Here is a 15,080-nt window from a genome sequence, read left to right on the forward strand (position 1 = left end):
TTTTAACAAAATGTGGGTGCCTCCAATTTGATATTTGCCAAGATGTTGTCTTGTCCTGTAAAATTGAATTGAAGACTTTGTTATACGTTTGCGTCAGCATTTGATTATAAAGATTCTCATTTTGTGGAAATGTATCCCGTTTACAATGTTAATCAAGATTCTCTGGATTCTATTCTTTGTTGGTGTTATTTGGTTGTACTAGACTACTAGTGTCTTTGAAGATTTTGTCTCTTACTCTGAAAGTGAAAAAGAAAGGACATCAATTGTAGAATAAGCTATTAGCCAAAGTTTTTGGTACCATGCCATGAGGTGTCACTGTTGTCCTTCGATGGCGTCCCCAGTGTTTTACCGAGATGGAAAATTGCTTGAAGTGCTCTCCTTTTTAGAGTAAAAAATCATTTTGGATCATTGGAAGATTCAAAGAACAATTTATAAGTGTATTTCATAGTTTAAGTTTTTTTATTTCCTTAATTGTCCTATGAAAGTTAACTCGTAAACAATATTTAAAGATTTTCTATAAACCTAATACCTGAAACATTGGATAAGAACAACATTTGTCTGTAAGGCTAACATGACACTCTAAATATATCTACATGTCATTTTAGATGCGTATCCTTGATCAACTAAATTTTTGACGAATAAGGCTGTTTATTATTCGTCTATAATATAAAACAAGTGTTCTATGAATAAGAAATTAGAGACTTGAAATGATTTTGATTTTCTTTATGGATTTTCTATTGTATAAAAATAATATGAAAAAGTGAGAGGCATATAGAATTATACGGTGCAGAACATGATATTAAAATAATAAACGTGATGTAATAAACATTTTTTGCTGTCATGTAGTATATGTTGTTGAACCTTTGAATGCAAAATAACTATGGTTTTCTCGCTTGGTGGACAATCATCCATCTCGGCACTCATATTTGTTTTGCATTGTACTCTTTATTGAATGTTTTCAATAACAACCACCAACATAAGTAAGTCTTACAAATTTTGCATGACTACAATAAAAGACTACCATTTTAATTTTGTTTAGATATGTTTTTATTCATTGCACTAGCTCCCAAACTTTCAGCTCCAAACCATCATTATTTGATGGATAAGGTAACCCGAAATACCCCCAATTAAGCAAAAAAGTTGTGCCATGTCACTTTGATCGAATAAAATCATTAAAGAAAGAGGTATATTAGAGGAGCTTGATTGTTAAACATTCATTTTCATTGATTTAACTTTAAAACAATGTAAAATAAGAGTACAATACTACAATCATGTGTGCACCAATCACATGTCCAACATATACATTATTCTTTTCCTCCAATCAGTTTCACTCACTTTCCCTGTAACAATGGGATAAATAATTATATGATACTAACACTTATTAGAACATCTGCCCCAGTTTTTTCTTTTTCTATACTATCAGGGTTTATGTTGAGCAGATGATGCAGGAAAGGAAAGTATTTTTCTGTGCTTGAAAAAATAATCTGCAACATCATTTGTGTAGTTCAGACAACAATGTTTTATTCTTCTAGCAGGCATTTAAGATTCTGAAGTCCCTCAACAGATATGCTTCTCCTGACTCTGGCTCTCTCTACAACCATATGGGGTGGTGGTTCTGAGTGAAAACATACCATCACAACTGTCAAGTTATCTGTTGCTCCTCTCTTCATTGCTTCGTCGACTATTTCCTTGCAACATTGTTTCACATCATTATGTTCTTGGAGCCTCCTACGAGCAAAATCAACCGCGTTTTGGCTGCGAAATACATCCCAGATTCCATCACTGCCAATGATCAATAATTCATCTTCTTTGGTCAATGTCACCAGTTTAAGTTCAGGCTCAGCAATTAATGGTCCACCTCTTCCACTCTTTTCTTTCATTCCTTCAAGATGCCAGTTACCTAGAGCACGAGTAACACCTAATAGGCCATTCAGGTAACCATCATCGACGAATCCACCTAGGGACTCAATCCGCTTCCTTTCTTTAATGCAATAAGGTCTATGATCTTTGGACATTTCTATAGCCCTTCCATTACGGCATAAAACAGCTCGGCAATCTCCAGCATTCGCTACAAGTAAAGACCTGTGCAATACGATCACATTAATTTAAAAACATTTATTACAGAATAAAACAATGCGCAATGAATCAAGATTTCTGTAACTATTACATTAGAATATTTGATACAAGACTAAAATCTGAAAGGAAAGCCATGGTGTGGAGTGAAATAAGGCACTGCATAAGAGTAGGAAATGACAACAGTGCTCACCTTCCAAATATAATCGCAGTGAGTGCAGTTGTACCAGAAGACAAGGAAGACTCAATAGAGCATGTTTTTGCAAACTCTGCATCAGTCTCTATAAATGACTTCTTGACTACCTTCTCGAGTTCGAAAGGAAAGTCCGCATTCTCAACAATCACCCTTGGCAAGTGATCACGGACGAATTGAGCAGCAGCCTTCCCTCCATGTCCATCAAATACCTGCACAGAAAACCATTTGCGATTCGCATGTCAAATCACGATTAAAAAGGAGCGCTCCTAGTTAAGATTGGGAGAGTCTAAACAATGAGAAATCTTTATCCATGGGCTAAAATCTTCATTCATGGGTCAAGTGAAGGGAAATATAATGGAATTTGTTATATATTATCCACTCAGATTCATTACATCTGAGCGTTACCGGTCATTGGCTAGTTTCATACAGATCTTTCTGTCATAGTTACATAGTTTGTAGTATTGGTTTCGGTGTGTGGTACCCGACTCCAAGCGGTTCGTCACTTTTTATATTGTTACCATTACAAAGACTTCTTTTTTATGCCGAACCCGAAACATGCCTAAATGAGGTTGCCATGTAACTATGCAAGAAACCCAATACAAGATAACTAGCTTGACCTCTCTTTCCTCCAAAGTTCCTTTCTCTCAAGTTATTCATCAATTCATTAAAGAAACCCTCAATTAATTTCTTGCAGGTCACTGTTCAGTGGTGGAACAAGAATGTGTAAACTTATTCCAGGTATTTTCACACAAAATCACTTAACTGTGCTAGAATTAAGTAGATATTAGATTGCTTACTCCATAAAAGGAAACAGTTTCCTCACAAAGTGTGTCATAATCAAATTTCTTTGCCAAGTCTCCAATGCATATGTGGGTATCCTCCATGTAAGGGCGGCCTCCAATATCAGACCACTCTCCGGACCGAAGAACAGGGACAAAACTCATAGGGTTCTGTTTTTTGTTAGCAATTTCTGAATTCTCACATATGCTTTCAAGCTAGTTCCACAGCAGAAAAGAGTAAATGTGTTAAAATGATAGGAGCCATAGAGAGTGAGAAAATAGAAAGAGTACTCTAAGGAGGTACACAATGACAACATAAACTTTCAACAATCACATGTGGGAAAATAAAAGGATCACAAGACCCTTTTATGTTCTATTTATGCTGCAAGTTTTCTTCTTCCAAAGATAAACAAGAAGCACCAATGAAATGAATGATACAAAACAATGATCAGTTAAAAAAAACATTGTTCATGCTTTGTAAAATGAATTAGCAATTAACTCTTATTGAATTCCACGAAATCTGATTAAACTTGTATCTTCAAACTCTAGACTATAGTAAGGAAAAAATAGGACAATAAAAAAACCATCACATGAAGAAACAGAAGAATGAAAAATTGAGATAAAACCATTTGAGAATAACAGATCATGGAAGGTAAAACTTACAGGAAGTGAATTAACAGTGGAAGTTGAAAAAGATGAATTTTTTTTGTCCATTTGGGTATTCAAAAGATCACAATGCAAAGGCCATGAATCCTTCTGTTATCATAACCAACTAGCTCCCAGTTTTTCTGCACACACAATATGGTCACTGCAGAGATAGAAACACTAGTGGTACTTTATATTCAGCAACTTGCAGTCACAGTTTTCAAACATAGAAAATGGAAACTAATAATAGTTGCAAACAACTCCACATGGAAGAGATTTAATGGAGAGTTTTGTGGCTTATAATCTTTTACTACAAAGATAGTGATAGAGAGAGATATAAAGTAGATTCTTAGAATATGTTGGGAAAATGGTGGAGTTGTTTTTTGTAGTAATATTTAGAAGGTGTGTTTCTATGGAAGTTTGGTCTCAAATGAGTTACTTCTAGATAATGGCATTTTCTATGCTTACTTTAGCTTATCACATTGCCACCCCACTCTTGCTTTTGATATTATTTTCCTTCTATTTTATACATTTGTTGAGCTTTCATATAATCCCACGAGAAAAATTATATACACACACACCTAAATTATATACACACACCTTATCTTTTCAGTTTTTGCTTGTGTTGTTTTTCTATTTGTTTTTTATTACAATCAAAATTAAGGTTTTGTAACATCATGGTGTTAATCCTGTAATGTAAAGTCATACTGTATCCTCAATAAAGTCAAATGTTCGATTCTTTAGAGTGACATTTATTTAAAAGAATTAGTTTTTCACCCAAATAGGTGAGAAATACTCTTGATAGTACAAAAAAATCAATGTTTTGTTCAAAGCTCAACTTTAGGAAGACTTCATGAAAATAAGGAAGTTGAAAACATCAAATTATAAGCTTCTATTATATGATAAGTTGACTAAATATTTTGAATATCAATCATTTTTTAAAAATGGATCATGAGTGAATATTAAGTTAACACATCAACCAAAAAGTAAAGTTCATTAAATTTGGTTTTTATTAGGTGCTTTTTTAATCCTGTGATTTTTTTTAAAGAGGATTAGAGTCGAACCTACCTTCATCTTTAACATGATCGAAAAATATAGTAAAAAACTAACTAGGAAAAGTTCTTCGGTTCTTAATTTTTTTGTTTATTTTTGGAAGTGGATTAGGTTAGATTTGACTACATAGGTGTGAAGGGAATCAATCTAATGTTTTATATGAAAAAGAGACAATAATATGGCCCTCCCACGACCAAGTTTGCTTACGTTATTTTATTAAAATTAATTGTGGTATCAATGGTATTTTTTTATTTCTTTTTACTTTGGAGATGGCATTATAGAGATTCCTTATATTATTGATGTTTATCAAAGCCAAAAAATAAAATAAAATAAAAACAAAAGCAGATAGAGCATACTAATAGTTGAGATACATTCAGACCCTTTTTAGAAAATAGGCATCCCTATCAAATATGCACTAACAATTAAATCTTTGTACACTACATTTCCCTATCCAAGACAATATAATAGTGGAAAAATAGCAAGATCAATTTCATAGATTTAGTAACAATCCCTTACAGGAATCAACAAGGACTAATTAATGTTCATTTCAAGACAGTAAGAATATGTCTAGTGCCGTGATGGTTGAACACTAAACGTGGGAAATTGGTGTTCAATGAAAGATTTGTTCCCATCTCCTTCTGTATTAATTGGGAGGGAATTAAAAAAACATCGTGTCCTCATTTGGTTCATATGCTTTATGAGATATTTTTATAGTTAATGGTTCTGATGGCTAACCTACTAATCTTTTCCTACAACAAACTAGAAGGATTTTGCGGCTCTAAGTTAGGGACACGATACCTGACATAGCCTAAAATAGTGGTTGAATGTCACAGTTGGAAATCAAGATAGATGAATCTTTCCATCTGATATGAACCTAGAATCATGTATGCTCCGCAATCTTCACCAATAAACATGTTGATAACTGGTTCAATGGACAGTTCAAAAACTAACTCATTCAACGCTAAAGGCCCACATGAAAATATTTATCAGAAAACACACCCATTTGTGTACTTTTATTACTCATGGAAAAATTTCAACACATTGCATAATCAAAGGCACTTGAGTTTGATTATCACATTAGATCAATCAAAGGGATACCAGTCCACACAACAAAAGACATGCACCCAAAAAATAACTCATCTGAACACTATCCAAAGGGTAGATCTGAGAATTTATTGGCCAGAATTACAAGAATGGATGAGAAAATCTCAACAGCTCATTTTATGTAAGGGTGTAAATGTGAATTGTGCAAAAAAAAAAATTAACTCATGTTAGCACAATGTCAAATATGTGACTCAATATGGTGGATGTAAAATGAACAAAAACAATCAAATAGATAATCGAGAAATGCAGATATAACAGTTGGCTTAGTGCCAGAGTAAACACTACTAGTACTAGTATTCATGAACCGAAACACATAACATAGAACAGAACCTCAAAGATATCCAAAATTTGATCAATACAGTAATTTGTTCCATTCAGAAAGCAAATCTTGTAACTAAAAAGGTATCACTGTCCCACAACAGAAACTGAATATCAAAGTTCATATTCCAGTAAATGCCTTCTTTGCACCACCAGAAGATCCAGCTGGGATCACTTTCAGCACATTGAACCGCACTGTCTTTGAGATTGGTCTACAAAACCAGTACAAATAAAGGCAATAAGATATGGATCTTTTATCTAAATAGTACACACTGATAAGTTCTTGAGACAAAATCTTACCTGCATTGGCCAATAATAACATGATCTCCTTCCTTCACACGGAAGCAAGGTGAAACATGAGCAGGGATATTTGAATGCCTCTTCTCATACCTTACATAGCACAAGAAAACAAGAAACATTAAAAATAGAACTGAGTTTCCTAGGCACAACTACTACAAGAATTGGGCAGGACATGTATGATAGGACATACCTTTGATACTTCTTAATGAAATGAAGATAGTTCCTCCTGACAATTATAGTCCTATTCATCTTAGCACTGTGACAAGTTCCTGATAAGATACGGCCTCGGATGGAAACATTGCCAGTGAAGGGGCATTTCTTGTCAATGTAGGTTCCTGTATAGGGCCTCGGGTTAGAAGCAGAAATGTCCCTATGCAAATATAAGGAAATACGCAAACCATTTCATATGGCATTAAACATGTAGTACATAAAGATTACAACAAGACATGAGCAATGCCAAGAAGAGTTTTGAATAACATAATAGAAACCCATACATTCTTATTTAGCCATCAAAACTATGGATTTGAGCAACTAGTAATTGGAAATTTGGAATCAAGCATAAATCGTGTTTTCTAGATTACAAGTATTTCCTAACAACTCTAGACACCACGGTATTCAATTATCTCCATTTCCTCAGATAAAAAACAAATGTACATGTATGGACCAATCCTTAGATCAAGTAAAAATCTCAATCACATTGTATGCAAATGCAACAGCTTTCAGAAACTACTGACACCAACACACTTTGCCCACACAACCATGAAAGATCAAAGTGAAAAAACAGACAATGCATGTGCAGCAACGACTACAGGAGAGTGGCCAGTAAAGGAAATTTTAACAAATGCCCACATCCTCAAAATTTAAAATTTATTATCAATTGAAGAAATCTACATCCAAAACAATAAACACATAATGACATCGTGCAAGAGTTCAAAAAGAGGGAAAAAAACAATGTGTGAAAAAGTGCAATACCATCAATGGCTTCCCTAGGGGTCTTGAATCCAAGACCAATGGATTTCCAAAAGCGATTGCCACCTTTTCCAGGCCTCTTTCCCTTCCCAGATTTCTTTGAGCTGTCAAATTAACAAACAATCATGCACAAAAATCCAAAAGAATACAAAAAATGAAGCAATTTTTGGAGTAACAATAGCATACCTCAGAAACACTTTTGGTTGCTTCAGAAAAGCCTTCTCAGTCTACAATACATAATAATCACATAAATTAAATTATTAAAAAGATCACCGAAAAACCGAAACATGAACGATGAAGAATTCATTAGAGAAACAATGGATCTGAAAATTACTTGTTCGGCCATGGTGAAAAGGAGTTAATGGCGAATGTTGCGAAGGATATGAAAATGTTCTCTTATGATAGCTGCACTCAAAAACCCTAATCACTCACTCGTACTTATTTTGTTTGCTTATGGGCTTTAGAAGTGGGCTAGTACATAGCCCAAAGTTTACTGGGCTTTATTTCTAAAATCCATAATTATCTCAAGCGGATAGAAAAGCTCAAAGAAAAATGATATTTTTATAAAAAGGTAAAAGTGTATAAAACTTCTATAAATTTATATCTTTTATAATTAGTTATTATTAATTGTTTTTTTCTTGGGAACTATCCATTAAACTTTAAGATTTGGTGTAACTAATCCTTGTATAAATTATTAGTATGTAGACAAGGAAATCACTTCAATCACATTTGTAACAATAGTAATGCAACACTGCAGATTAATGAGTATTGATATCCGGAGAAAGTCATCATCGAAATATAAAATTAATTTAGAAAAAGATGATAAGTAAAATTGTGAGTTAAAAACAATACAGTAATATCATTATATACACATAATAAAATTAAATAATAATGATCTAACAATCGAATTTTATTATTATATAGTGAAGTGTAGTGGCACAAATTTTATAAGGTTTCTTTGACGAATGGAATTGGAATGGTGTTCAAAATTTCAATTATGCTTATAGTTTTGATAGGAAGGGAATTGAGTCAAATCATAAATTTTATTCCCTTGAAAATGGTTCTGAATGTAGAGGTGACACAACATTAATGAAAATGTCAACGGAACTACGGAAGCAAATGGTGAGTTATTTTACTTGATTTGTTTCTCTGTGTGTTCACAGAATTATAATTATTATTTTATTACAAAAAAGATTAGGGATGGAAATATGTTAGCTATGCTAGACTTTGCCTCAATATGCTTGTCTGAAACGCATCTCAAAAGTGTTAAAATTGTTCAGAATTATAAGTAAAATGTGTTTAGATTAGAGACATATAACAAGACATTGACCTCTTTAAGTAACGTTTCATTGCGTTCTTAATTATCTAACATTATAACTGTCAAATGTTAGATACCTTTGCAACACTTTTTGGAGACATATAACAAGACATTGACCTCTTTAAGTAACGTTTCATTGGGTTCTTAATTATCTAACATTATAACTGTCAAATGTTAGATACCTTTAAGCAACACTTTTTGGAATCAGTAATCATGCGTCCCAAAATGGTTAATTCTTTACTCAGAGTAATAAATTATCCTTGAAAATATATAACATTGGGATGACCAAAAAGTGTATCAACACTTAGGTTGTGGTAAAATTTAGGCATTAAAAATGGCAATCAAACAACTTTACACCGTAAATTTTTTACACCAAGCCAAGCCTAAATATCACATTAGAAAAACCCATAACCTTACATGAATTTTGTGCCATCCGATACCAATTTTTTTAGTTATTCTCTCTCCTTCCTATAAGAAGGAAAAAATGCTTAAGAAAAATGATAAATCGGCTAAAAATGTTTGCTAAATAACCTCCACAATCTACATATGTAGACGGTTGGAGATGCTCTTATAAATCCCAATCTTATAATGCAGAATTCTATTGCCAATTTTAAGCATGTACTACCAAACTTGATAGAGAAACTAAATTCCAATGCCCAATATTGTATTGCATGATTATAAATTCAAAGAATAATCTTCTTATATATTGTCTACAGGTTAAGAAAGTCAAATAATGCTTAATACAATCCCAAAACGGCATTGATCCACCCTGAGATCTGATTTTTATGATAATCTTCCATGACTCTATATTGTACACTATCCTCTTCATCACTCCATCTGCATCAAGAAGTCATATACATTATTCAAAATTGAAATGAAAAACAATTCAAAACATGCATATCTATCCAAAATTGAAATGAAAAATTACTCATAACATGCATAGCTATTCAACCTAGACCACTACACTTCCATTCAAGTTCTCCAATGCCTATTACTGACACATGCAAGTGAAACCAATTTAATATATTTAAGGTACTTGCTATTTACAATTTGTATGTAAATAAAAACTTCGATCTTGGTCGACAAATTGATGTGTAATTACGAGATAAAGGCGGTTTAAGAAATATCATGGTTGGGGAAGTCATCGTAAAATCTAACTCAAAGATTCACCCTACTAGTTTCACACTTCAAAAATAGTTTATGGAGATTCACTAGTACAACTTAAAGATTTACTATCTTCCTATGAAGGTAATTACAGTGTTTTACTGTTCACATCGTGTATTTAACGGGTTTAATATATTTATCCTATGCGGGCAAATTAGAACTTGACCTGTAATAATATACTATCAGTTATGATGCCATATAATCCAACCTAGACGTGTGTTATCTTCTACCCTCCCTAGGCTGGGATTTGTAAGAAAAAAATTATTAAACACCACTATATTCAGAAGTAGAAGGAAAACCTTTTGACGTTTTGGATTTGGTAGGTCTAGTTCAGAACCGCTCCCTCGGCGTGATGTCCCAGCATCAGTTTCAACCTGCACAAGTTCCACTTTTCAGCTGCTTTATTTTTAAGAGGGGATAATCACAGTAGTTAATTTTCAAAAGTAGATATTCTCTAGTTGATCATGACAAAAAAATTAAACAAAGATTATGCATGAGCACGTAATCTAGCCTGATTCTTTTTGGTACGCTACACCTATTCAACAACCTAGGGTAAGGGAAACGACCTGAGATTTAAACTAGGATAAAAAAATTGGAATTCCAACTTGAAACTATTGGGGTATTCCAAGTGTCCATCGAAGTCCAGAAGTTCTAAGGGTGACTGAGGAAAAGGCCTTCATTAGTTGTTGAATTTTAGATAAGATTCATAAGAGTAAATTCAAGCATGCAATAGAATCAGGAAAGACAGCAATGAAGAATACTTACCCGGGTAGAAGAATCTTGAGCCATTTGATCCACTGAAGGATTTCCGTCAGATCCTGCTCGTTGAGATATGAGGGGCATGATCTCACGAAGTATATTAGACAAAAAAATTCCTTCATCACTAGCTCTAGGTTCTGCTTCAGGAACATGGGAGGAATCCCCTAATGTTGCAGCATGCTCTGAGATAGCACCTGCAGCGGTTCCCTGTAAACTTGAATCCTCAACATGAATATCTCCGCCAGGAAAGAGAGCCCTCAAGTGTTGAAGTACACTGCTTTGTATCTGTCTCTCAGATTCTGGGTTGTTTTCAGCCCCACCAGCAGACAGAATATTGATATTCACAACACGAGAGTTTGATGGCTCTTGTCTTGTGCTAGGAGTCAGTATGGATCCTACAGCCAAGTCCAATGACAAATTACATATAATCAAATTTGAGTCCTGAAGATATCCTTCCTTTATATATTGCAGAATCTCATAGAAGTTGTTGAAATAAGTAAACCATATGCGAGCAACCTATGAATGATCACATAGTGATGAACCATAAGGCTGTGAATTATGAGCAAACCTGTTGATGCTCACGAAGTGATGGAGGCACAAAGAAAGGACCAGGAAGTTGGACCAAAGAATACACTTACAAGGTTTTCTTTTATACCAAAAAAAGGTTTTATTTATTAAAAAAAATTAAGATGGGTAACAATATTCCTTCGACACAAAAAATAAATAAACATTTAGGGGCGACCCAATGCATCAGGTTGGCACCTAGTGGGGTCTGTAAAGGGTAGATGTAGGTAGCCTTACCCTTACAAGCGAAGAGGTTGTTTCTAGGATTTGAATCCATGACATCCAGGGCACGAGACAAGCAATTTTGCCGTTGTGCTTAGGCTCACCCTCAAAAATATATAATTGTATACTTAAGTAAAATACTTCATCATGAGGACATTATTTATCAGGAAGCTATCTTTATCAGACATGATAACTATCAAGAAGGACAAAACATATGATAAAGTAAACTCGGACATGGATCCAACCAAAAAACAACACTATGGTGCATCTATCACAGAACTAAATTGCTTTTTCATTATCAAGAGTTTTACGGAAGAGTAATACATCACTTGCAGTTGAGACTTGAGTAGTTACACATGAAAGGTCTTCTACCTAAAGTGATACTTGATATCTTTAAGAAGTGATTACTTCCTTTCGATTCCAATTTTACTCTCTGAGAAATGAATATTGCTGTATGACTTTATTAATTATTCATATCATACCCCTGAAACGGTTTGTGTAGTGTGTAGACTACTCTCAAATATGCAACAAGTAAAAAAGCAGCCAAAATAGGAAGAATGCAGTACTGAGATGTGCAGAAGTGTAGAACCAAATCTTCAATGAACAACAACCACGGAAACACCCACTATTAAATCAAATTATAAATATATGGTTGGGTCACACATACTGTACATATCAGTGAGATAAAAAAAAGTGATGCTATATCAAACTATAAACTTCTGGTAGAAGGAAGCAATCATCAGTGTGAAATGTTAAATTACCATTGCTTGCAGAATCAACCATGCCTTGCCTTTGCAATGTGGATTGAATAGTTGATTGTTGTGCAGCATGATGCTGACTTGGTGGCTGAGATCCCTGTTCACTATTTGCATGTCCATATGATACAGGTTGCAGTCTCCCAAGAACTGGGTAGTAAAAACCCATAGAATTACCAGATTGTTCTGAAGGCAAGCGACCTATGGGACCTGGTACAGCAGCAACCATGGTTCTAATTGGCACTACTCTTATTCCTGGCTCCCCAGCAAGAGATGCATTTGAACGCCTTGAAGGTGCCTGATTAACAGAACTTTCACCTTGGTTTCTTTGAACTGCAGCAGACTGAGTATCATTGCGCTCTTCTTGATTGGCATTGGATGTGGTTGTTGATGTACCTAGCATTAGAAATCGGGATAGCTAGAAGTTAAGAGAATTATGCAAGAGAACAGGACAAGAACACAGAAAACTGAATAAATAAATAAATAAAGTTTACCTCGTCGTATCTGTATGTCGATACGCCTTGGGATAAAACTCGAGCCAAGACCACTACCCAAACTTGAGTTAGACTGTGTAGTGACTACAGGGACAGCACCAAAGCTTGCTCCGGGATGAAAAGGAATAGGCTGAAAGCAAACATTTCAATAAGAAACAGCAGGATCATTTTCATAAAAAGGACAACGGAGCAAGTACAACCTGAACCATGATATGGTTAGGACCAGATGGGGATATAAAAACTGCAGGCCCACCATTAACTACAGCTTCAGACTGTAAAAGAAACGTTTTAGTAGCATCAATAGAACAATTAACTAACAAGATGACAATGATGGGAAACCAAGCCTACCGCTGTTTGACCCAAACGTGTCGTCATAGTTGTACGGCCAAGCTCAAGTAAAAATGCACCAAGGTTATAAAATAGAACTCCAGTCCTCATAGCCCTAGACTGAGTGCTTGACCGCAACAAGGAATCGGTTATATTTGCTTGATTCTCCAGCTGGCTTGCAAGTTGCTGTGGATGTAATGAACACATCAAGTTACTATGTTTAGCATAATAAAATGATAACTAATGATCACAAACAGATACTTGGAGGAAAGAAACAAATAGAGTAAATGTTCTTTTGTATTATTAAATAGCTAGTAACACTTCAAATGCAGAAGAAAAATCTAGAGTCGTGATTTATAACGCACAAGTAGGCACTCCCCAACTTGTTCAACAATCATTCGTCTACTAGAACGCAAAACTTCTGCCAAGGATGCGGGTGATGGAATCCCTTCTGCTGTTGAACCCGACCGTGAAGAAATGGATCCCATTTCTTCACTCCTATGATCTTCAGCAGCTTGGCCGTTGTTCACCCCTTCTCTGACTGCAAGTAAAATTTGTTCCGTCATTCTAAAAAAACTAGCACATGACAAAAGCTAAACAAGGATAACTATAGGGACAACATAGCATGCTTACCAATTGCATCAAATTCATGGCTTATACGACTCAGGTATTGGGACAATGTTGTCAAAGAATCAGGAATGACCTACAAAACCAAACACACACATATATAAATAAATTGTCTGTTTTTTATACTCAGCAGGGAGGGAACTCAATTCAAAGCATGAAAAATACATACATCGGAATAAAGTAAATAAGAAATTTAACACATACAGGAGGCTGTAAAGACCCCACAGAAGGAGGTCCAAAGATATTGTGCATTCTATCAGATAAAATTCGCCCACCAGCTTGTTCAGATTGAGGATGAGAAGAATCTGGTATGCCACTAGAATTTGAAGTTCTTCCAAAGCCTTGGGAATCCTGCTCCTTCACCAATCCAACACATTCAAGATATCTTGTTAAAAAAATTTAGATGAATAGACACATGAAGAGACATGAATATCCTTATAATCTGAAAACACTAACAAGGATACCTTTTTTCTCCTATTAAAAGAGTGTTTAACTAAATGAGGAAAGCTAAAGTACAAAAAAAATATATAAGATATCCTAAACTAAGACAGCAAAAGAAAACAGCAAAAAAAGTCGAAGAACTATCCAATTCTATGCATTCTAGGTTTGACTTTTCATTTTGCATCATAAATTTGGTATAATGTCATAGTAGCAGAAAATATAAACTAACATATGGCGGCTGAATTTACCCTGGTGTCAATCCCATCACTGCCATTCATTGAAATTCCAATAGATCCTAGAACAGCAGAAACAACCTGCAGAAAAGTTGGATAAAAGATAAATCAACAATATAGAGAACAACCTTAGAGTTGTGCCTCCTTTCTCTTCTAATTTGAAACATACCCTCTGAAAATCGGGAGAAATTCCATCTCCCTGAAGAGGCACGTCGAAAGTTTCAATAAATACACCAGGGGCTACTTGATTGCTGTGACCATGACTTGTGCCTGAATTTGGGTCTGGCACTGCAAAATAGATGTTTAGCGGTAAAAACTGAATTTCTTTGAGAAAAACCTTCTTTCGAGCAATAGCCAGGGACTACTTGATTGCTCTGAGCCTGTGACCATGGCTAGTGCTTGGAAGTTTTTTTTGTTTTTTAAAGGAAAAACAACTTTCATGATTTTCTGCCTGCCCATACAAATTAGGTCTAAACATCTAACGGTAAGGAATATTCCCAGCAAAATTTTTGTAAAATTAAACTAATTAAATAATCTAATTCCTGCAGGTGCACCTAAGGCAATGACAGTGAATAAAATGGGGATCCTATGCACGAGGCTCCCAAGACCCACCTAGGAGAGTTTGGGGAGCCAAAGTCAGTGAACGTGTGGTATGTACTACATTACCAGAGTCTCCCAGTATTACATTTAAATTTGGAAATATACAACATAAGCAAGTTGTAAAGCAATTCAACACCCC

General features: G+C 34.8%; 3 protein-coding genes across 8 annotated transcripts in view; all 3 read right to left on the reverse strand.

Moving 5' to 3' along the window:
* On the reverse strand, positions 1,246 to 4,073 carry LOC109361988 (probable protein phosphatase 2C 27). Its single transcript, XM_019607549.1, has 4 exons — positions 3,712 to 4,073; positions 3,067 to 3,264; positions 2,267 to 2,478; positions 1,246 to 2,082 (listed from the first exon to the last, which is right to left on the reverse strand). The coding sequence occupies exons 1-4, from the start codon at positions 3,760 to 3,762 to the stop codon at positions 1,521 to 1,523; spliced, it is 1,023 nt and encodes a 340-aa protein (XP_019463094.1). The 5' UTR covers positions 3,763 to 4,073; the 3' UTR covers positions 1,246 to 1,520.
* LOC109363083 (40S ribosomal protein S11) lies at positions 6,057 to 7,894 on the reverse strand. The gene is made up of 6 exons (XM_019609260.1): positions 7,772 to 7,894; positions 7,624 to 7,664; positions 7,441 to 7,541; positions 6,659 to 6,803; positions 6,469 to 6,558; positions 6,057 to 6,380 (listed from the first exon to the last, which is right to left on the reverse strand). Exons 1-6 carry the CDS (start codon positions 7,781 to 7,783, stop codon positions 6,290 to 6,292), a joined length of 480 nt encoding a protein of 159 aa, XP_019464805.1. The 5' UTR covers positions 7,784 to 7,894; the 3' UTR covers positions 6,057 to 6,289.
* LOC109362870 (large proline-rich protein BAG6-like) overlaps positions 9,399 to 15,080 on the reverse strand; it is a 9,412-nt gene continuing 3,730 nt past the window's right edge. For 3 of the 6 annotated variants that reach the window (XM_019608933.1, XM_019608932.1, XM_019608931.1), the window contains exons 5-16: positions 14,511 to 14,629; positions 14,357 to 14,422; positions 13,872 to 14,024; positions 13,674 to 13,743; positions 13,406 to 13,581; positions 13,062 to 13,226; positions 12,914 to 12,985; positions 12,714 to 12,843; positions 12,226 to 12,615; positions 10,685 to 11,073; positions 10,219 to 10,293; positions 9,399 to 9,592 (exon numbers count right to left, since the gene is read on the reverse strand). In XM_019608933.1, the coding sequence (XP_019464478.1) occupies positions 9,584 to 9,592; positions 10,219 to 10,293; positions 10,685 to 11,073; positions 12,226 to 12,615; positions 12,714 to 12,843; positions 12,914 to 12,985; positions 13,062 to 13,226; positions 13,406 to 13,581; positions 13,674 to 13,743; positions 13,872 to 14,024; positions 14,357 to 14,422; positions 14,511 to 14,629 (1,814 nt within the window). In that variant the 3' untranslated portion in view covers positions 9,399 to 9,583. The remainder of the gene's footprint in view (positions 9,593 to 10,218; positions 10,294 to 10,684; positions 11,074 to 12,225; positions 12,616 to 12,713; positions 12,844 to 12,913; positions 12,986 to 13,061; positions 13,227 to 13,405; positions 13,582 to 13,673; positions 13,744 to 13,871; positions 14,025 to 14,356; positions 14,423 to 14,510; positions 14,630 to 15,080) is intronic. The other 3 variants (XM_019608936.1, XM_019608935.1, XM_019608934.1) reach the window with 3 other exon arrangements.

This window comes from Lupinus angustifolius, chromosome LG12 (assembly GCF_001865875.1).
Source record: "Lupinus angustifolius cultivar Tanjil chromosome LG12, LupAngTanjil_v1.0, whole genome shotgun sequence".
In the NCBI taxonomy this organism is placed as follows: Eukaryota; Viridiplantae; Streptophyta; class Magnoliopsida; order Fabales; family Fabaceae; genus Lupinus; species Lupinus angustifolius.

Coding starts and splice junctions, on each gene's coding strand:
- LOC109361988 (XM_019607549.1), bottom strand. CDS start 3,762: ATGGACAAAAAAAATTCATCTTTTTCAACTTCCACTGTTAATTCACTT. Junction 3,265..3,711: donor CCACTGTTAATTCACTTCCT/GTAAGTTTTACC, acceptor CTGTGGAACTAG/CTTGAAAGCATATGTGAGAA. Junction 2,479..3,066: donor AAACTGTTTCCTTTTATGGA/GTAAGCAATCTA, acceptor TTTTCTGTGCAG/GTATTTGATGGACATGGAGG.
- LOC109363083 (XM_019609260.1), bottom strand. Junction 6,804..7,440: donor CCCTAGGGAAGCCATTGATG/GTATTGCACTTT, acceptor GGCCCTATACAG/GAACCTACATTGACAAGAAA. Junction 6,381..6,468: donor GTTATTATTGGCCAATGCAG/GTAAGATTTTGT, acceptor CTGGTTTTGTAG/ACCAATCTCAAAGACAGTGC.